A 22,953-nucleotide genomic window follows, 5' to 3' on the forward strand; every position below is an offset into this window, starting at 1 on the left:
AGGCCATTTGGCCTGCAGCCTATCGGGTGCAGGGACAGGATCCCTGTGTAGGCCGGCTTGATGATGTAACTCGATAACACCAGCCTACGCAAGGATCCGTCGGCGTTGTAAAGCAGCTCCGTTAGTCGCGGGAACGGGGCCTAGGTAAGTTTAAAGTTTTTGTTTTATTTGTTACTGGGGCACTGTCTACAAGTGCGTGTTAGGGGGTAGTGTCTACAAGGGGGTGGTGGGGGCTGTATGGTAATGTCTACAAGGGGGTGGTAGGGGGCTGTATGGCGCTGTCTACAAGTGGGAGATGGGGGGCTGTATGGCACTGTCTACAAGGGAGTGGTGGGGGGGCACTGTATACAAGGGGGTGGTGGGGGCTGTAGGGCACGGTCTACAAGGGGGAGGTGGGGAGCTTTATGGGTCTGTCTACAAGGGGGAGGTGGGGGCTGTATGGCACTATCTACAAATGGGAGGTGTGGGGCTGTATGGCACTATCTACAAGAGGGAGGTGTGACTGTATGGCACTGTCTACAAGAGGGTGGTGGGGGCACTGTCTGCAAGGGGGAGGTAGAGGACTGTATGGCACTATCTACAAGTGGGAGGACTCTATGGCAGTATCTACAGGTGGCTGAATGGCAGAATCTACAGGGGGCTGTATGGCACAATCTACATGGGGCACTATCTACACGGGGGGCTGTGTGTGGCACCCAGGGGATGGGTTACATTATACTGTGGGGGGATGACTAAGGGGGCATTATACTGTGTCGGGGCCACTAAGGGGACATTATACTATGTAAGGGCACTACAGGAGCAATGTAATGTGTGTGGCACTTAGGGGGCATTATACTGTGCGGCCACACTTAGAGGACAAAATACTGCGTCCTTAAAGGGGTTATATTATATTATTAAATATTATTATTATACTGTATGGGGCGACTATGGGGCATTATACTGTATGGGGCACTAAAGGGGCATTATACTGTGTGGGGGGCACTAAAGGGGCATTATATTGTGTGGGGGCAATATACTGTGTGGGTGCACTTAGGGGACATTATACTGTGTGGGGGGCACTAAAGGGGTCATTATACTATGTGGGGCCTTCTACTGTGTGACAAAATGTATATATTGAACTAGTGTAGGAATTTGTTTTATGCCCACGTATTAGTGAGAGATATATATATATATATATAGCAAAAGAAGATATGCGGCACTCCAATGAAGAAAATGGTGGTTTATTCAATTCTAATACAAAAGCGACGTTTCAATCCTACAATAGGATCTTTATCAAGCATGCTTGATAAAGATCCTATTGTAGGATTGAACCGTCGCTTTTGTATTGGAATTGAATAAACCACCGTTTTCTTCATTGGAGTGCCGCATATCTTCTTTTGCTATATCTGACATTTCGTCCGAGGATCGGGACGTTTTTGCTGGGCACCCGTTCATTGATTTCCATGTGAGTGCTGCTGCTTTCTCTTTGTATATATATATATATATATATATATATATATATATATATATACTGAAGCCTCTCCAAAAGACCACGTCTACGAGAAGTCCACCCCTTTATCTAGACCAGATTTCCTGTGACATAGTTTCAGTTCCACCATATACTATGCATACTGGCCATATTTTTTTATGAATTTTTTCAATGCAATTTTGAGTGGTTGTCTCAAAGTAGTTTCACTCTTGTATGTAGTAGTAATAGTAGATGTAGTAGTATGTTATGAACAAATTATCTATGTGTTCTGGTGTTAAGGTAAATGTAATCAGTAAATGGATAATAGAGCAGGCACCTGTAGTGTTGTAACTTTGTAACGTAAATGCTGTCAAAATTGGGTTAAGGGAGCTGATCAAGGGAATCACGTCTGAGGGTTAGAACATTGTTTACATTACTACATCCGTATACATAGCTATAAAGATTACCTAAATACATAGAGCTGACAATACATACACATACTTGTAAGCAAATACCCATAATTTACTCCTTATGTATCGTTAACATATCAACAACACTGTATGCTCACAGTAGTCCAGAAACTCAGTGAGGGGTCACAATCTACTTTCCTAAAAGGATATGTACACTTTTGATGGGCATTCATATATATATATACTAATATATATATATATATATATATATATATATATATACACTACCGATCAAAAGTTTAGGGTCACTTAGAAATTTCCTTATTTTTGAAAGAAAAGCACAGTTTATTTAAATGAAGATAACATTAAATTAATCAGAAATACACTCTATACGTTGTTAATGTGGTAAATGACTATTCTAGCTGCAAACGTCTGGTTTTTAATGCAATATCTACATAGGTGTATAGAGGCCCATTTCCAGCAACCATCACTCCAGTGTTCTAATGGTACATTGTGTTTGCTAACTGTGTTAGAAGGCTAATGGATGATTAGAAAACACTTGAAAACCCTTGTGCAATTATGTTAGCACCGCTGTAAACAGTTTTGCTGTTTAGAGGAGCTATAAAACTGACCTTCCTTTGAGCTAGTTGAGAATCTGGAGCATTACATTTGTGGGTTCGATTAAACTCTCCAAATGGCTAGAAAAAGAGAGCTTTCATGTGAAACTCGACAGTCTATTCTTGTTCTTAGAAATGAAGGCTATTCCATGCGAGAAATTGCCAAGAAACTGAAGATTTCCTACAACGGTGTGTACTACTCCCTTCAGAGGACAGCACAAACAGGCTCTAACCAGAGTAGAAAGAGAAGTGGGAGACCCTGCTGCACAACTGAGCAACAAGACAAGTACATTAGAGTCTCTAGTTTGAGAAATAGGCGCCTCACAGGTCCTCAACTGGCAGCTTCATTAAATAGTACCCGCAAAACGCCAGTGTCAACGTCTACAGTCAAGAGGCGACTCCGGGATGCTGGCTTTCAGGGAAGAGTGGCAAAGAAAAATCCATATCTGAGACTGGCTAATAAAAGGAAAGGATTAATATGGGCAAAGGCACACAGACTTTGGACAGAGGAAGATTGGATAAAAGTGTTATGGACAGACGAATCGAAGTTTGAGGTGTTTGGATCACACAGAAGAACATTTGTGAGACACAGAACAACTGAAAAGATTCTGGAAGAGTGCCTGACGCCATCTGTCAAGCATGGTGCAGGTAATGTGATGGTCTGGGGTTGCTTTGGTGCTGGTAAAGTGGGAGATTTGTACAAGGTCAAAGGGATTTTGAATAAGGAAAGCTATCACTCCATTTTGCAACGCCATGCCATACCCTGTGGACAGCGCTTGATTGGAGCCAATTTCATCCTACAATAGGACAATGACCCAAAGCACACCTCCAAATTATGCAAGAACTATTTAGGGAAGAAGCAGGCAGCTGGTATTCTATCTGTAATGGAGTGGCCAGCGCAGTCACCAGATCTCAACCCCATAGAGCTGTTGTGGGAGCAGCTTGACCGTATGGTACGCAAGAAGTGCCCATCAAGCCAATCCAACTTGTAGGAGAGGCTTCTGGAAGCATGGGGTGAAATTTCTCCCGATTACCGCAGCAAATTAACAGCTAGAATGCCAAAGGTCTGCAATGCTGTAATTGCTGCAAATGGAGCATTCTTTGACAAAAGCAAAGTTTGAAGGAGAACATTATTATTTCAAATAAAAATTATTATTTCTAACCTTGTCAATGTCTTGACTATATTTTCTAGTCATTTTGCAACTCATTTGATAAATATAGGTGTGAGTTTTCATGGAAAACACTAAATTGTCTGGGTGACCCCAAACTTTAGAACGGTAGTGTGTATATATATATATATATATATATATATATATATATATATATATATATACACAGGTCAGTCAGTGTGTTTGGTGTAACTTTCTAAATAATCTTTATTCAAAATTTGTTTTACTTTTTAAGATACAGCTACTCTGTATTCTCCATACAGAGCAGCTATGTCGTTCGCTATGACCTGAATCCGTCAGTCCCGCGGATCTGACGGGTTCAGTGACAGGAGGTCCTGGGTGTGTCTGACATGCAGGATCCACCTGTAATCTATCACATCTAAGTTATGAACTTAGATCTGATAGATAAGAGGTGGCTCCTGCGTGTCAGAGACACGCAGGACCCACTGTCAATGAACCCGTCATTCTCGCGAACCTGACAGGAACAGAATTCAGCGCTACATACAGCTGCTCTATATACAGAATCAGAGCAGCAGTATCTAAAAAAGTAAAACTAGTTTTTAATAAAGACTAATTAAAAAGTTACACCAAACACACTGACTGACCTGTTTATTTAAAAAAAAATGCTCATCAAGGGTTTACATAGCCTTTAAGCATGCACCCATGTTTGTGTAAATTTCATAGGAATGCTATTAACATTAGCATGGTTATACAGAGTGGGAGAAGACCAGTGTATTCAGAGAAAATCCAAGCAGGGAGAACATTGAAATGCCATGCAGATGCTGCCCTGGTTGGATTCAAATCACTAAGCCACCATGCAGCCCACCATCGAGTGAAATTCCGCAACTATAAGCCATTTAATAGATAATACATACGGAGTTCATGTCAAGTAGGAGACAAGCAAAGACATGCTATCGTTTTATAAGAAGAAATTGAAGTCATATTTAGTTAAAGAGGCTCTGTCACCAGATTTTGCAACCCCTATCTCCTATTGCAGCAGATAGGCGCTGCAATGTAGATAAGAGTAACGTTTTTTTTATTTTTTTAAAACAAGCATTTTTGGCCAAGTTATGACCATTTTTATATTTATGCAAATGAGGCTTTCTAAAGTACAACTGGGCGTGTTTAAAGTTAAAGTACAACTGGGCGTGTATTGTGTATGTACATCTGGGCGTTTTTACTTCTTTTACTAACTGGGCGTTGTGAATAGAAGTGTATGATGCTGACGAATCAGCATCATCCACTTCTCTTCACAACGTCCAGCTTCTGGCAGTGCACAGACACACAGCGTGTTCTCGAGAGATCACGCTGTGACGTCATTCACTTCCTGCCCCAGGTCCTGCATCGTGTGGGACGAGCGAGGACACATCGGCACCAGAGGCTACATTTGATTCTGCAGCAGCATCGGCGTTTGCAGATAAGTCGATGTAGCTACTTACCTGCAAACGCTGATGCTGCTGCAGAATCAACTGTAGCCTCTGGTGCCGATGTGTCCTCGCTCGTCCCACACAATGCAGGACCTGGGGCAGGAAGTGAATGACGCTACGCTACTGAGTCACAACCCTTAAGAAATACTACCACCTGGTTTACAGACCTATAATGACCTATAAGAAACCATTTGCGGATTAAAATGTATTTATTTTTTTATTATTTCCACAGAAACCCAGGGAGACTATCAAGCAATGTTATAATTCTGGACAGAATTTCCTCATCCTCTTTCCAGACGGGACAGGACAAGTTCTGTATCCAACTAAATAATTCAGAAAATGAAATATTATTTAAATCAGTGTTTTACTTGAAACATTTTTTTTTAATTGCTAATGTTCGGTGGGTGTGTTTCTTGCAAAAAAACCCTTTGACTTAAAAAAATAAATCTTAAAATATTCCAGTTTTCACGCTGCCCACTAGAGCAGAAAACGCTACTGCTTCCAATTTTCTGTAGCTCCCTTGTCAGCTTTGCTGTGTAGACCGGGAGAGAATAAGCAGAATCATTATGCTGCAGGGTTTTAATGACTGTTCTATTGTACTGCTAGAGGTCTAAATAAGGTGAACAGCAGCACTATACTCTATATACACAGATAACTATGTGTGCATCTCCCCTATAATTCCCTGGTCTCTGAGGCAGGGGGCTGTACTCCTTAAGGAGGCTCTGTCACCAGATTTTGCAACCCCTATCTGCTATTGCAGCAGATAGGCGCTGCAATGTAGATTACAGTAACGTTTTTATTTTAAAAAAACGAGCATTTTTGGCCAAGTTATGACCATTTTTGTAGTTATGCAAATGAGGCTTGCAAAAGTCCAAGTGGGTGTGTTTAAAAGTAAAAGTCCAAGTGGGTGTGTATTATGTGCGTACATCGGGGCGTTTTTAATACTTTCACTAGCTGGGCGCTCTGATGAGAAGTAACATCCTCTTCTCTTCAGAACGCCCAGCTTGTGACAGTGCAGATCTGTGACGTCACTCACAGGTCCTGCATCGTGACGGCCACATCGGCACCAGAGGCTACAGTTGATTCTGCAGCAGCATCAGCGTTTGCAGGTAAGTCGATCTTACCTGCAAACGCTGATGCTGCTGCAGAATCAACTGTAGCCTCTGCTGCCGATGTGGCCGTCACGATGCAGGACCTGTGAGTGACGTCACAGATCTGCACTGTCACAAGCTGGGCGTTCTGAAGAGAAGAGGATGTTACTTCTCTTCACAGCGCCCAGCTAGTAAAAGTATTAAAAACGCCCCGATGTACGCACCTAATACACGCCCACTTGGACTTTTACTTTTAAACACACCCACTTGGACTTTTGCAAGCCTCATTTGCATAATTACAAAAATGGTCATAACTTGGCCAAAAATGCTCGTTTTTTAAAAATAAAAACGTTACTGTAATCTACATTGCAGCGCCGATCTGCTGCAATAGCAGATAGGGGTTGCAAAATCTGGTGACAGAGCCTCTTTAACTTCCTTGAGACTGTAATAGTTTCAGACATTTCTCTGACAATTAACTTTCACTCATTGCTGCTGCCATAAAGCACACACACCCTGCTGTACTGTCTATACAGACAATACAGGAAAGAAGTGTGTACATTCACTATGGATGCACCTATAGAGGTTACTAAAAATAAACAACAAATAACTTCGGTATTAAGTGGAATGATAGTTTTTATGTAGCAACTTCTGTAAAATGTAGAAATTGGTGCATGGTGGCAGTGCTGGTTTTACAGTGCGGCTGGAAACTGACCATTTAAAATTAAACATGTCGTTTTTGGAGGAGGCCAATAAACTTTTTTTGGCAAAAACTTTGGATGTTGGTTTAGTAACCATAAAAATACCTTTTTCAGTCTTTACTCGTTTACATAACTACCGGAATATGTAATTATTTCAGCATGCCACATTTTAATAATAATCCCGGTCATAAGAAACACCCAAGAATATATTCTGAAGGATATTTATGAGTATAATGGCTCATGTTTACCAGGAAAACTTTCCTCTAATATAATCCTATAACTCTACAATGTACTTGGTTGCTCTGACGCTGCAATATAACACTGTTTAATAACTATGTTTATCATCAAGTTGTTAACTTCTGTAGTGACCCATTCAAATAAATACACAACTAAACACAGTCATTTTTACATAATGCATTGGGATATTAGGCAGGAATGGAGAGAGCAGGAACATGCAGCAGAACCTCATGAGTAGAGATGAGCAAACCGGGACAACCGAACCCGGTTTCGGTCCGAACTTCCGGAAAAGTTCGGTTCGCAGCGAATCCGAACTTCACCGGGTTCGGCCGAACCCGTTTTGACCGAACCCGGTCAAAAACATTATACAAATCGGCAGCCACTTATCTCTATCAATCACTGATAGAGAAAAGAGGCTGCTGATTAAAAATAAAATAAAAAGCATTTCATACGTACCCGGTCGTTGTCTTGCGGACGAGTCCCTCTTCTTCCTCCAGTCCGACCTTTTCTGACGCGGCAGCCTGTGATTGGCTGCAGAGGCCGCGGCAGCCTGTGATTGGCTGCAGCGCTCACATGGGCTGCATCGTCATCAAGGAATGTCGGGCCGGATGTCGAGAGGGACGCGTCACCAAGGCAACGGCCAGGAGACCGGACTGGAGGAAGCAGGGAGTTCCCGGTAAGTATGAACGTCTTTTTTTTTACAGGTACTGTGATCGGTAGTCACTGTCCAGGGTACTGAAACAGTTACTGCCGATCAGTTAACTCTTTCAGCACCCTGGACAGTGACTATTTAGGGTATGTGCACACACACTAATTACGTCCGTAATTGACGGACGTATTTCGGCCGCAAGTACCGGACCGAACACAGTGCAGGGAGCCGGGCTCCTAGCATCATAGTTATGTACGATGCTAGGAGTCCCTGCCTCTCTGCAGGACAACTGTCCCGTACTGTAATCATGTTTTCAGTACGGGACAGTAGTTCCACGGAGAGGCAGGGACTCCTAGCATCGTACATAAGGGTATGTTCACACGGCCTATTTACGGACGTAATTCGGGCGTTTTTGCCCCGAATTACGTCTGAAAATAGCGCCTCAATAGCGCTGACAAACATCTGCCCATTGAAAGCAATGGGCTGACGTTTGTCTGTTCACACGAGGCGTATATTTACGCGCCGCTGTCAAATGACGGCGCGTAACTAGACGCCAGCGTCAAAGAAGTGACCTGTCACTTCTTTGGCCGTAATTGGAGCCGTTATTCATTGACTCCAATGAATAGCAGCGCTAATTACGCCCGTAATTGATGCGACGTTCAAGCGCCTGCACATGCCGGTACGGCTGAAATTACGGGGATGTTTTCAGGCTGAAACATCCCCGTAATTTCAGCCGTAACGGACGCCCTCGTGTGAACATACCCTAAATATGATGCTAGGAGCCCGGCTCCCTGCAGTGTGTTCGGTCCGGTACTTGCGGCCGAAATACGTCCGTCAATTACGGACGTAATTAGTGTGTGTGCACATACCCTTACTGACGTCGCCTAGCAACGCTGCCGTAATGACGGGTGCACACATGTAGCCACCCGTCATTACGGGGCCTCATGCACACGACCATAAAAACACCCGTTATCACGGGTCGTAATTACGACCCGAAATAGCGGGCCCATAGACTTCTGTTAGCCACGGGTACCTTCCCGTTTTCTCACGGGAAGGTGCCCGTGCCGTTAAAAAGATAGAACATGTTCTATTTTTTTATTTTACGGGCCGTGCTCGTAATTACGACTCGTAACTACGAGCACGGCCGGCCGGCCACGGGCAGCCGGCCGCTTTTGCGAACCGTGCTGTCATTATAATTATAGCAGCACGGCCCGTAAAATAGAAAAATAGAACATGTTCTATTTTTTTAACGGCACGGGCACCTTCCTGTGAGAAAACGGAAAGGTACCCGTGGGTAACAGAAGTCTATGAGCCCGTTATTGCGGGTCGTAATTACGACCCGCAATAACGGGTGTTTTTACGGTCGTGTGCATAATGGGAGCACGGCTCGGAAAAACGAACGGCTGCCCGTGCTCATCTCCTGAAATACTCTGTGCTGCCTTAAACTCTGTGGACAGGTCAGGATCCTGTTTCTTTTAAATGCTGCTAGGGAACCCGCTCGATCCACTATATAAGGCTACGCTACAGTGCAGCATTTAAAAGAAACAGGATCCTGACCTGTCCACAGAGTTTAAGGCAGCACAGAGTATTTCAGGAGATGAGCGTGCAGATTCAGTGCTGCTGTGAACTCTGCTCTTACCATTACGTAGCTCTCAGTCTGTTACCTCTCCTCCACTCCTGTCCTCAAGAACACCTTCACATGATTGGCAAGTCACCACGTAATGGTAAGAGCAGAGTTCACAGCAGCACAGAGTATTTCAGGAGATGAGCGTGCGGATCTTGTGCGTGGTGGTGACTTGCCAATCATGTGAACGTGTTATAGAGGACAGGAGTGGAGGAGATGTAACAGACTGAGCTACGTAATGGTAAGAACAGAGTTCACAGCAGCACAGAGTATTTCAGGAGAGGAGCGTGCAGATTCAGTGCTGCTGTGAACTCTGCTCTTACCATTACGTAGCTCAGTCTGTTACCTCTCCTCCACTCCTGTCCTCAATAACACCTTCACATGATTGGCAAGTCACCACCCCGCACAAGATCCGCACGCTCATCTCCTGAAATACTCTGTGCTGCTGTGAACTCTGCTCTTACCATTACGTGGTGACTTGCCAATCATGTGAAGGTGTTCTTGAGGACAGGAGTGGAGGAGAGGTAACAGACTGAGAGCTACGTAATGGTAAGAGCAGAGTTCACAGCAGCACTGAATCTGCACGCTCATCTCCTGAAATACTCTGTGCTGCCTTAAACTCTATGGACAGGTCAGGATCCTGTTTCTTTTAAATGCTGCACTGTAGCGCAGCCTTATATAGTGGATCGAGCGGGTTCCCCAGCAGCATTTAAAAGAAACCGTGTTTGTGTATATATGTGTGTTTGGGTATGTGACTTTGTCTGTTTTTGTTTTTATATGTGTGTTTGTGTATATGTGTGTGTGTGTGTGTGTGTATATATGGGTGTGTTTGTGTATATGTGTTTGTGTATATATGGGTGTATTTGTGTATATGTTTGTGTGTAGATGTTTGTGTGTGTTTTTGTATGTGTGTGTGTTTGTGTATATATGGGTGTGTTTGTGTATATGTGTTTGTGTATATGTGTTCATGTATGTGTGTGTATAACTGTGTGTGTGTGTGTTTGGATATGTGTGTTTTTGTTTGTATATGTGTGAGTTTGTGTATATGTGTGTGTGTTTGTCTGTTTATGTGTGTGTGTATATCTTGTTGTGTTTGTGTATATATGTGTGTGTCTGTGTATGGTTGTTTGTGTGTGCGTGCGTGTATATATGTGTGTAGGTGAGTAGAAGTATTGTTATTGTTCACATTGATAACTGTTTTTTTATGTTGTTGCAGATTTTGATGTACCGATTGGACTACATCTTCGATTCGTTGGACTACTGCGTAGATCTACGTTTTTTCAAATTTTAATAAAATGGTTAACGAGGGTTTTGTTGGGGATTTCTTATTTCAATAAAAAAGAATTGTCTTTGTGTTTTTTTTTTAAACTTTATTAGTGCCTAGATAATGGCAGTTGGCTGATTGACAGCGTCCATTATTAAGGCGGTACTTAGTGTTAGCCGGTGCAGAGGCTAGCACTAACCACCCATTATTACCCCGGTACCCACCACCACCAGGGGTGCCGGGAAGAGCTTGGTACGATCCAGTACCCGACCATCTGTTGTGATGGTCGGGTACTGGGGCGGCCGTAGGCTGGTATTATGAGGCTGGGAAGGGCCAAAATCAGTGGACCTTCCCACCCTTGTAATGCTAGGCTGCTGCTGCTGTGTTGTATCGGGCTGGTTATAAAAATGGGGGGGACCCCCACGTCGTTTTTTTTTTTGAATTTAACAAATTTAGCAATAGACGGGTCCCCGACATTTTTAATAACCAGCCATATACAAGGCCGCAGCAGTCTGGCATTACATTGGTGGGAAGGGCCACTGGTTTTGTCCATTCCCAGGCTAATAACACTGTGTTGTATGTGGCTGGTTATGATAAATTTGGTGGAACCCCATGTCTTTTTTTAAAAAAAAATTTAAATAAATAAATAATTAAAAAAAATGACGTGGGGTCCCCCCCACTTTTATAACCAGCCAGATACAACACAGCAGCAGCAGCCTAGCATTACAAGGGTGGGAAGGTCCACTGTTTTTGGCCCTTCCCAGCCTCATAATACCAGCCTGCGGCCGCCCCAGAGCCCGACCATCACAACAGATGGTCGGGTACTGGATCGTACCTGGCTCTTCCCGGCACCCCTGGTGGTGGTGGGTACCGGGGTAATAATGGTGGTTAGTGTTAGCCTCTGCACCGGCTAACACTAAGCCTCGCCTTAGTAATGGATGTTGTCACTCAGACAGCGGCCATTACTAAAGTGGTAGTAATAAAATTTGAAAATAAAAAGACAAAGATATAGATAAAATATTTTATTGAAATAAAGCACCCCCAACACAACCCTCATTAACCATTTTATTGTAGAAAAAAAACCGTCATCGAAGTAGTCCTCGAAACCGACGTAGTCCAAACACCAAACCTGTAAAAAAATAAAATGAAATAAAACATGTCGTAGGCTTAGATTCAGTTTAATGTGTGATACTGACTGTTATACCATGTATAGAAGCCTGCCGTGAAGTTGACTTAGATACAGGGCGCCAGCAGACAGTATCATACATGGCCATACAGACATATATACAAACAAACATACATGCAAACATACATACATACATACATATATACAAACATACATACAAGCATGCACATATATACATGCAAATATACATACATGCAAACATACACACATATATACATGCAAACTATCATACATACATGCATACACACACACACACATGAAAACATACATACATACAAACAAACATGCAAAGATGCAAAGATACATACATACATATATACAAGCATGCACAAATATACATGCAAACATAAATACATGCAAACATAATTACATACATGCACATATATATAAACATACATGCAAACATACATGCAAAAATAAAAACATGCAAACATACATACATGCACATATATACATACATACATGACAACATACATACAAACATACATGACAACATACATACATGCAAACATACATACATACATACATGCAAACATACATACACACATGCAAACATATATACATGCAAATATACATACAAACATGCACATGTATACATACATGTCAACATACATGCAAACATACATGCACATATATACATACATACATGACAACATACATACATGCAAATATATACATGCAAATATACATACATACACACACACATGCACATATATACATACATGCCAACATACATGCACATATATACATACATGACAACATACATACATACATACATACATACATACATGACAACATACATACATACATATATACACACATGCAAATATACATACAAACATGCATACATACATACATGCAAACATACATTCATGCAAACACACATACATGCAAACATACATACATTCATGCAAACATACATACATACATACAAATATACATACACACATGCACATATATACATACATACATACATACATACATACATACATACATACATGACAACATACATGCAAAAATACATACATGCAAACATACACACATACATGCAAATATATACATGCAAATATACATACAAACATGCACATATATACATGCATGCCAACATACATGCACAGATATACATACATACATACATACATACATGACAACATACATACATGACAACATACATACCAACATACATACATGCCAAAAAAAAATAATAATACGTTCATACTTACTTTCCTCCTGTCCGGCCTCCAGCGATGACGTTTCATCCATGTCGCCGCTGCAGCCTGTGATTGGCTGCAGAGGCGGTCACGTGGGATGAAGCGTCATCCTGACGTGCGTGACCGCCACTACAGCCTGTGATTGGCTGCAGCGGCGAAAGGGATGAAACGTCATCGCTGGAGGCCGGACAGGAGGAAAGTAAGTACGAACGTATAATTTTTATTTTTTTATTACATTTATTGTATTTTCCGCGCGCCGAGCATGTACTGTCAAGGTTGCTGAAAGAGTTAGTGCAGCCCATTAACTCTATCAGCACCCCGGACAGTAGCATGCTCGGCGCACAGACGTGACAGGTTCGGTCAGAACTAGTTCGGTCCGAACCGAACTTTTTTGTGAAATTCGGCGAACTAGCCGAACCGAACTTTTGATAAGTTCGCTCATCTCTACTCATGAGCATTAGGGCAGACACATACATCCACTATAGAAAGCCACAAGTTTATACAGAGCCATAATACATCACCTATAGAAGTCTATGGGATTCTACTCAATTTCTACAAGCTTAGATTTCATTTGGAGGCAAACCGATTTTTCTCTGTAAGATTAAGGCCTCATGCACACTACCGTAGTGGTGTGCACGGCCGTGATTTGCAGCTCGGATGGCCATGGAATGTCATCCGCGGGCCGCCCGCAAATCACGGGCCGTGCACATGGCCGAGTACATTAATTTCAATTAGCACATATAGGACATGTCCTATATTTTTGCGGTCCAGGCTCCCGGGCAATGCACGGACCGTGGAAACTACGGTTGTGTGCATGGGTCCATAGAAATGAATGGGACCGCAATTCACCTGCAGATTTGCGGGTGAATTGCTGCCGCAAAAACACGTTCGTGGGCATGACGCCTAAAAATTCATCTGATAGAAAATCAAGTCATGGCATGCTCCATTATTTGCACCTAAAAGCAAAGCTTTTAGACGAGAATACCTCCGTAATACAATGCCGTATGGAGGCACCATGCAGCAGCACAAATACTACAAGTTATATAGCTATTTTGATCTGAGGTTTACAATTTTATTAGCATTGATTAAACCCAAATGTAATTGGTGAATTCATAAATTATAATGAATTCCTATGGAAAACTGTTTGTTTTTTTGTTTTATTTTACAATACTCCATTTTCTTTACATGTATTATTATAGAACAGTGGCTTGTTTTTATGTCTTTTTCATGGTCATCATTTCTGTACGATGCCAGTAATTTATGTATAAGTATTTTAAATTAATGTTCTCTTAAGAAAGTGAACAGTATATTTAAACAAACATATAAACATGGTTGCCTGTATTGTAGAGTCATAAAATGTTAAAACATAGGCTATGTATCTCAAGTTTGACTTTTATTATTCTTCTGATGGTAAGTAGCTCAGTGTTTTCTAGATAACAGGAAAGATATAGTCGGAAAGATCAAGATCCATTTATTGACAGACCATGTTTTAGGAAGTACTTTTAGGGGAATTTAAGGATCTTGAGATTTGAGATCTTCTGTTCTGTGAATTAAAAAAAAACAATCCGTAGTATGTTTAACCAATGGGTTATTTGGAATGAATATGTTTTTAACATGTATATCTGATTTAAAAAATGCAAGAACGTCAACTGAGTTGCTCTTCCTTAACAGGATATTTCTAAAAAATGAAAGGTGAACATTTTATAGCCATATAGACAACAGGTAGAGTCTTCACTAAGGTGGATTTTTCACTCAAATTATAAGATTGGCCATATCTTATTAAATAAAAAGTTAGATCATTAGCCAAAGTTCAGTAATTATTTTTCATTTACTTATAGAGATTTTGCCTTTTTTTGTTGTTGTAGGAGCCATTTTTAGAAAATGATTATAAACTATTCTCGTGACATGTCCAATCTATAACAAAGTGACCGTTTTACCTTAAGTCTCGAAAATTCTAATTCAAAGGTGACAACCAATATGTATAGACACTTGATATCGATAGTGAGACAATCCACGTAATTGAAATATCATATCACAAAAGACTGTCCTAAAGCATTTCCCTCATACATAAGTGTTCGTCAGGGGACAACTAAAGGGATCAAGGTAAAATAATACTAAAAAGCAAACTGGCATGGCAGTCAATAACATATAGGCATTTGTCCTATAAGATGAGAGCCAATGGTAGCCATGTCCACAATGGGGCACTCAGACCCCAAACTGACAGAGAGGGACAATCAATAAGTCTGTGCTTCCTATTTCCCATTAGTTTTGCAAAAATGCCCACCTCAACAAACAAAAAGATACCAATAAAAACCTAGTTTCCAAACGTTGGCTACATATCTAACTAATTTTACTAATATATGGTCAATTTTCTGCTTGAGGTGAAAACCCTCTTTAAAGATTAACTGTACTTTCCAAAAACTTTTGATATGTCATAGAGACATATCAAAAGTTTTGATCGGTGGGGGTCCAGGTGCTAACTCCCCCACCATTGCTGACATGATGGTGCAGAAGTGCTTAGTTGAGCGCCCTGTACATTTGGCTACGGTCGGCGCTGCTTGTTAGGCTAAAGGCGGCTCACATAGCAAGCTTCTGAGGCTTTTGCACCCTAATTTCAAGGATGGTGGAGGTCTCAGCACCCAGACCCACACTGATCAAAACTTCTGATATGTCTCTGACATATCAAAAGTTTTTGGAAAATACAGTAACTCTTTAGTTGTGACTAAATACAATAAAAATGATCATGACATTAGAAGACTTTAGAGAAAAGCTATTGTAGAGACACTATTTTATTTAAATATCCAACTAACAAAAACACAAGAAAAGATTTCTTTCCACTTAACGCAAATGAAGGCCCACGTGACCACCTAATCAGCTCGGGAATGGCTTCAATCCACCCAATCTCTCTATTTGGCCAACTTTACACAGTTAGTTGCTGGCCTCTGAGCCTTTAAATCCATGTACTCCTTTGTAAATTCAGGCAATTTATTTTTGTAGTTAATGAGTCATAAACTAGAGTGTCTCAGTCATTCCATCATTTTATGCCATTTCATTTCTATAATCTTTATCCGCTTCATGTATGTTTTCCCAAAAGTATGCTAATGTATGTGAAGTGGAAGCTTTTTAATACGACTATGCTGTATTTAACTCTACACATCAAATTACATTAGTTATGCCAGTTTTACATTATCAGCTTAAATTATGTGTTCTTGGGTTACTGACATAATCCTTCTTCCTTGACTACAAATCAGCTATCCATCAGGAAATATTGGTATCTTGATTGCCTGCTCAAAACCCACCCAGTTTACCTTTATCATCTTGGAGGATGCTGAGAAAAACCCACAGATTCAAGCTGTTTTCATGAGTAATGGTCACGCAGCCTGCTACCATCTTAACGGAATGCTTTGGTAAGTTCAATGGTATATTAAAAGACAATTCAAAGCGAGGCACTGGAGGAAAAAAAGAGTCTTATATCAAGCAGGTCTGACCGGCAAATCTCTAAGCTATCATTCTTTCAGTTACCTTTTAAATGACTGTCATGTATCAGAAAGCAGTTCATAGTGTAGTGGTGGTGCTGAAATGTTACACGCTGATCACATTTCTTGGGCTGGATGAATGCAGGGGATATTAAGAATTCATATAGCTTGAAATAAATAGAATAATTAATAATAGTAATACTTTTTTTTTGTAATCTTTTTTTAACTTCGCACATACAAAAAAACCTCAATAAATATACTACAACTCTTCAAAAAAGATATAAATCACCTACAAATTTAAGAAGGAATACTGTCCATGAAAGATAATATATTCAAAATCAGCAATGGTTAGTACATAAATAGTATAATATATGACGTCAGCTAAAATGTATAAGATTCACTTCTAAAAAGGGATACACTCAACATGGAATCCAAAAATGAAAGCAGAGGAGTGGAGCCATGGTAATAAGATGCAACACATAAACCTGGAGGAAGAAAACATTTATATATGAATGAATGATTACATATAGACCCACAGATATTATACGTAGTAAAAAAAAAAGATCAGTGGGTACACATCACAGTGTTGGACATTATAACTACAGAAGTGTTCATAAAGGTTGTAATCAACCAGTCCAAAATGAATTATAAAGATATGTTATGTCTTGCATATATGATACACCATATCACACTCCAACACCAAATGCAAATTGATTCAGTTGGCCATTATATAAAGCTTCTACAGTATATACAAAAGCATTGAGGATGATCTTACCTTTAAACAGGACTACTATGTCCCACATTTTAGAGTATAAAAACCCTGACACCTATTATTTTTCACTACCACACACACTAGCCAAGTGTGCATATTTTTATCAAAGGGGCAGAGAGAGACAAGCCGCTGCCAGACAGTGATATCTCCCAGCGAAGCAAATGGATTGGGCATGTAAAAATTCAATATCTTAATTTCTCCAAGCCTCTGCTATCGGGAGACAGGTGGGATGCCCACGTACACATAAAAGAGTGTATGGACAGCATTATTTAAGTAAATTGGAAACAGAGGGTCCAGAACACATTTTCCAGTGCTCTAAGTATTGAATATACAAATATACTGTAGATGCCACTAAATCCCCAGGGTTTCAGGGCACAAATTTAGAGGCCACTAGACCACCAGGAATATTAAACAGGGTAATGGGTAGGGGATATTCTATATAAAGTTACTGATCTTAAAGATAGTGGTTTCCTTCAAATTCATTGCTGTGACATTATGGAATACCACTGTCTCCCTGCACAGCAATTTATAATGTTTAATCAGTTACATTGACAGAGAAAACAGCACAGTTACCTACTGTACAGTCCCAGACTACATGCACATGGCCTTGTTATGGCTCAACGCAGGAGTCATATATCTATCCCCAAAGATATATACAGTATATATATATATATATATATATATATATATATATATATATATATATATATATATATACACATACGCATACATACAGTATATATATATTTATTTATATATACAGATATATATAGATATATCTATACATACATAGTATATGTATGTATGTATGTATGTATGTATATGTACACACACACACACACGTATATAAATATTGGGCTCCGGCACAGAGCATGTAGGTTAGAATAATACAAAAGAGTCCAAAGACTGAACATATATTGCTAATGCTCAATCAGCAAAATTCTGCCTTTTTGTGTCGGAAATCTGAAATTCAATTATTGATTTAATCAATGAAAATATACTATTCCAATTGTAGATCTCTCGGTGTACAATGATGCACCAAATTTCTGTAAAAGGCAAAGACATTTGACATCTAAATATTTTTAGATCCTAATCCCAGAGACCTGATGAAGCACATAAATAATCTCAATGATACACAGTTTTCTAAGAGATTAGAAGATGTTCCAATGTGAATTATTAGGATACTTGTGTGCTACTTTTTTCCAATGTGAAAATTGGATTTTTGCAAAGCCTGGTTAATTCTCTCTAGGGTGCACTACCAAGGCAGGAACTGTCATAAAAATACCCTTTTTTCTTTTTATGATCTGTGACTTTCAAATGCATATGAATTGTTTTCTGAATAACAACAAATAAGTGAAATGAGATTAAAAAAAATATGAATCAGTAACTTGAAATAGAAAGCCATTTCTAAGCTCAAACTGCAGTGCCTCTCAATGTCTTGAGATTTGTCCCAGAGGCACAAAGTGCCAATTGCACTTAATCGAATTCCACATGGCGCTAGCAGAATAAATTTAACCTGACATATACTTTTCCTGTGTGTACATTCACAATGGAAAGAGAATACAAATTAGAGATTTAAAACTCTGTAAGTACTATGTTAGTAAAGAACAAAAGAGACCTTGTTAGAAAACCAACAAAAGGATTTTTGATGTAATGATGATCAGAGATTTAACACAACATGCAAAGATGTGCATTATTCTTTCAAGCAGAAATTCTTAAAAGAAAATGGATTTCTGGGAAAATTTTCCAGAATACAGACTATAGTGGAGTCTGTACAGGGCAGTCATGTAATGTGTAGTCCAGTTTTTAAATAATACTTTTGCTCGCAATCATAACAATTCACATATTACACATTAAAATAGTGTGTTTGGCCCTCTAAGGTATGCAAAGTCAAAGTGGATCCCAAATATTGGCCCATTCTGTATCTTCTCTGTGCCACATAGTTTTTATTTTTCTCACAGATTCCACAAGAGTCCATGAAAATAAAATCATGGCATGCTCCAACCTACAGAGCCACCACTTGTAGTGGTCTGTCCATACAGGACAGCCACGTGCATGAGGCTCAAAAAAGAAATGTTCTATCAGCACTTACAACTGAGAAGTTTGATTTCTAATGACATCTGGTGGGGAGAGGCAAGTATAAAATGTAAGGGATTCTCTAAAGCCCCCTTCAAACAGCAGGGAAGAAATAGTTGCCTGGCTTCAATTTACAAAGATTTGTCAATTGAAGGGAGCGATCTAAAAGTATCATGTCTGTTGAGATGGGAGAGGTATCTGTGTGTCTCATATATAGAGGCTTGGCATGAGGCAATGTTAGGTTCTGTAAAATATACACAATGCATTAATCTAATTAAAATTGCTTTGGGATTGCGTTGGCAATAGCCACTAAAAAAAGTAAAATGGTTTTCACTAGTGAATTCAAACTTGTGCTTTAGGGGCTGCTTTCAGGAGGGTACTGTTTTCCACATGTGGTGGCCATGTCCCTGTGGGAGGAGATATTCAGATTAATCTCAAAGGTGACTGGGGCAGTTATGTTGCTAAAATCAGGGCTCGATTTGTTGGATATAGGTTTCGATCAACTGCCCTTAAAGGGGTTTTCCTATGAGAGACATTTATGACATATCCATAGGATACGTCATAAGTGTTAGATTCGGGTCCCAACTCTGGGACCCGCACCAATCTCTAGAACGGGGTCCCCTAAACCCCGTTCTAGCTTTTTGTGCTCATGCTCACTCCCGGCCACTTCCTGATTACAAGGTCGGGACGAGTTACGCTGTTTCCGTAACTCCCGACCATGCAATCAGTAAGTGGCCGGGAGGCAGCGTGAGCACAAAAAGCTAGAAGAGGGTTTCGGGGACCCCATTCTAGAGATATCCTGTGGATATGTCATAAATGTCTCTGATGGGTGAACCCCTTTAAAAGCAAGATGGGTGGTGTTGGGAATATTAGCCTCTATAACATTACAAATTGCTAAGAATTGGAAAGGGAGTAACAGTATGATGCCCAAAAAGGTGATAAACACGGTAAAAGTATTTTATTTACATGAATTTTTGTTAGAAGGTAATTCTTGATCCGCTCATAATGCGCAGTTAGGTGGGCAAACTGGACTAATAAACCTTTATTTTTTTTAAGGTGTATGACATTAATATGTAGGTTGGGTAGCTCCATAATAAAAGAGTAGCAAAGGGAGGTTCCTTTGTTTTTTTCTTATTGGGACGGCGGATGCTGGGTTGATGTGTTGATGATGTATGTACTATTGTGTTTTGTATATGATTGTATAGTTATAAAATTGGGATACAAATTAGGATAAAAAAAAAATATGTTCATGAGGCCTAATAGTTTCAAGCCTATAATGCTCTGTATGTTCCAATGTCAATGTTTAAAGGATTACCTTTTCCAGTGGGCTCTAGAGGGAGGAAAAATATAAAGGAACGACTTCATGTTTATACTTGTTCTGGCTTAAAAAGACACTTTAAAAACGGCACTGAGAGCAGCTTACTTTTCACAGTTTCTACTACCTTATTACCTTAGTAAAACATAACATAAAGACCACAGCCTGATCTATCAGATTCTGCATAGACATTTCCCTAGAAGCATTGTTTTAAGTGCTTCAAGTTGAAAACTTGGTCCGATATATGGCACCCTACATGGAACTATATGGCCTGCAATATGTTGAGAAGTCTCACTACATGGACTAAAGTAACCCTTTCCATGATGGCAAATATTACTATATTGTAAACAAATCAATCCATAAACTTAGGATCCATCGCGTGCAATACGGATATTGAAGTATTAAACCTGGAGAATCTAGTTGTTTATATGCACACTACAAACATCGTTTTGTCAAGTGATTTAGAAAAGTAAGCCAAATGTATTTCTGCTATGAAGAAACTGCTAAAAAAACATTTGGAATCTCTAGTGAAATTCTGTTCCTGAACTACAAAACAAGTTGCACATTACGCCATTCATTTGTAACAAAAAAGTTAATCTAGCGATATCCATATTTAAATGGAGAAAACAAACAGATATCATCAATTTTCAATGCAGCATAACCTAATTGTGCGCTGTGCGTCTGTGTCTTACAAATGACATTTTAATGAAATAAGCCAGAATTCAATTAGTTTTGACTTAGCTCGATTCTGGAGTCAATTTCTGCTTGGGTGAGCTGGTGTAGGAACACTCTAAATAATGAATACAATTAGAAAAGTCCCAATATATCTCTGTTCTTCCAGCATTGTGCAGTGCATCAATGCCTCTAAATATAAATCTGATTGACACTTGATGCACGGATTAAAGGTGAGCTAAAATGAGCTGCATTAGAGCAACTGAAAAGTAATAATCTGCTTGAAGATAAAAGTACAAGGAGATGACTGGCAAGGTTTTACAGACTATGGCTCTAACACATTGATTATTTTCTATGTGTGAAGTCTGATTATTAGAAGGATTCTATTCAGTCGAGAGCAAATAAATCCCATATAATCCATTATACATTTTTTCAAGATGATTTTCTTTGAATCTGCTCATTTAGGAAATGGACACCGGTGGCATGGGTTCCTGCCAACAAATTTAGATAGGCTGAATAATAATGTGCCTGATAATAGGATGTCCAATCATAAAGAAAATGGTTTTCTGAAAATCGGTCCTATATCAGATTCAAGGGAACTCTTTACATTTGTGTAGATTTAAATACAAGCTTTTGTGCTATGGATGGATTTACAAGTAGTGACTATTGTTACAGTCAGGTCAAGAATGTTGGATCGTAGCGATGATCACTAGATGTGAATGGTGAGAAATAATGTATATGTTTGCATATGTTACATCAGAGTTTCCTGATCTAACCTTTGTTAGGGCTCATGCACATGGCAATGATATGTGCGAAAATCCTGTATGGTAGAACACAAACTTTAATAGTGACGTATAGTCATTATTTGTGCCGCCATATGGTATCTCCAGGCAGGATCACAGCACAGAGTTACAGACTATGGGCTCCATATTCAGGATCCTTGAAATATAAATACTAAAACCACTTTGTGTATGAGCCCTTATCTTCGATAATTTGGGAAACAATAAACACAAACAGTACATTCCTAAAAAGTATATGACGCGCACTAAGGATGAGATCTGAGTATCAGGAGGAGCTGGAGCCAGATAGTTTCTTTTTCTTATCTGCATCTTTACATGTTAACTGATGATATGGCGCACCATTTGATTTATTTATTTTTTTAACCCCTTTATTCAAAATCATAAACTTATCCTAAATATCTATATGGCCATTTGTTTGTATTCAATAAATATGCCCGATATTGGACTATCTATGTTGTAGTGAATGGTAAATTAATATAGAATCTGGCTGCCATTTTTTCTCCATCTTAGCTTATATATTACGATTAGTGGTCAACACTGGGCGCAAGTCTAATGAGTATTGGACCAATTTTGAAAAACATAGTAGGAGTCCCAGCGATGTCCATTATAAAAATGTACTATGCATCACATAATGAATATTTGCTAAGTGTCCTTTAAGACACTTTAAATGAATAGGAGTAGGAATACTGAAAGCCTAACACCCTACAAAGAGTCTGTTCCGTCTGCTCTTCTATGTGAATAGTCTCGTGAAAGTAAATTACAAAAGGACCTTTAATAGCAACTAAATGCATTGAGTACCTAATGGATTGCTG

General features: G+C 39.8%; 1 protein-coding gene and 1 long non-coding RNA gene across 2 annotated transcripts in view; one reads left to right on the top strand and one right to left on the bottom strand.

Annotated features, from left to right (window-relative positions):
• The window catches only part of ERICH6B (glutamate rich 6B), a 157,051-nt gene that overhangs the window by 111,483 nt on the left and 22,615 nt on the right, over positions 1 to 22,953 (top strand). The window contains exons 10-11 of the mRNA XM_075850233.1: positions 5,303 to 5,385; positions 16,282 to 16,437. Of these exons, the coding sequence (XP_075706348.1) occupies positions 5,303 to 5,385; positions 16,282 to 16,437 (239 nt within the window). The remainder of the gene's footprint in view (positions 1 to 5,302; positions 5,386 to 16,281; positions 16,438 to 22,953) is intronic.
• The window catches only part of LOC142740808 (uncharacterized), a 35,465-nt gene continuing 26,926 nt past the window's right edge, over positions 14,415 to 22,953 (bottom strand). Inside the window, exons 4-5 of the long non-coding RNA XR_012880885.1 lie at positions 16,339 to 16,479; positions 14,415 to 14,573 (exon numbers count right to left, since the gene is read on the bottom strand). This is a non-coding gene — a long non-coding RNA (uncharacterized LOC142740808). The remainder of the gene's footprint in view (positions 14,574 to 16,338; positions 16,480 to 22,953) is intronic.

The sequence above is a fragment of the Rhinoderma darwinii genome, chromosome 2 (genome assembly GCF_050947455.1).
Source record: "Rhinoderma darwinii isolate aRhiDar2 chromosome 2, aRhiDar2.hap1, whole genome shotgun sequence".
NCBI classification, from domain to species: domain Eukaryota; kingdom Metazoa; phylum Chordata; class Amphibia; order Anura; family Rhinodermatidae; genus Rhinoderma; species Rhinoderma darwinii.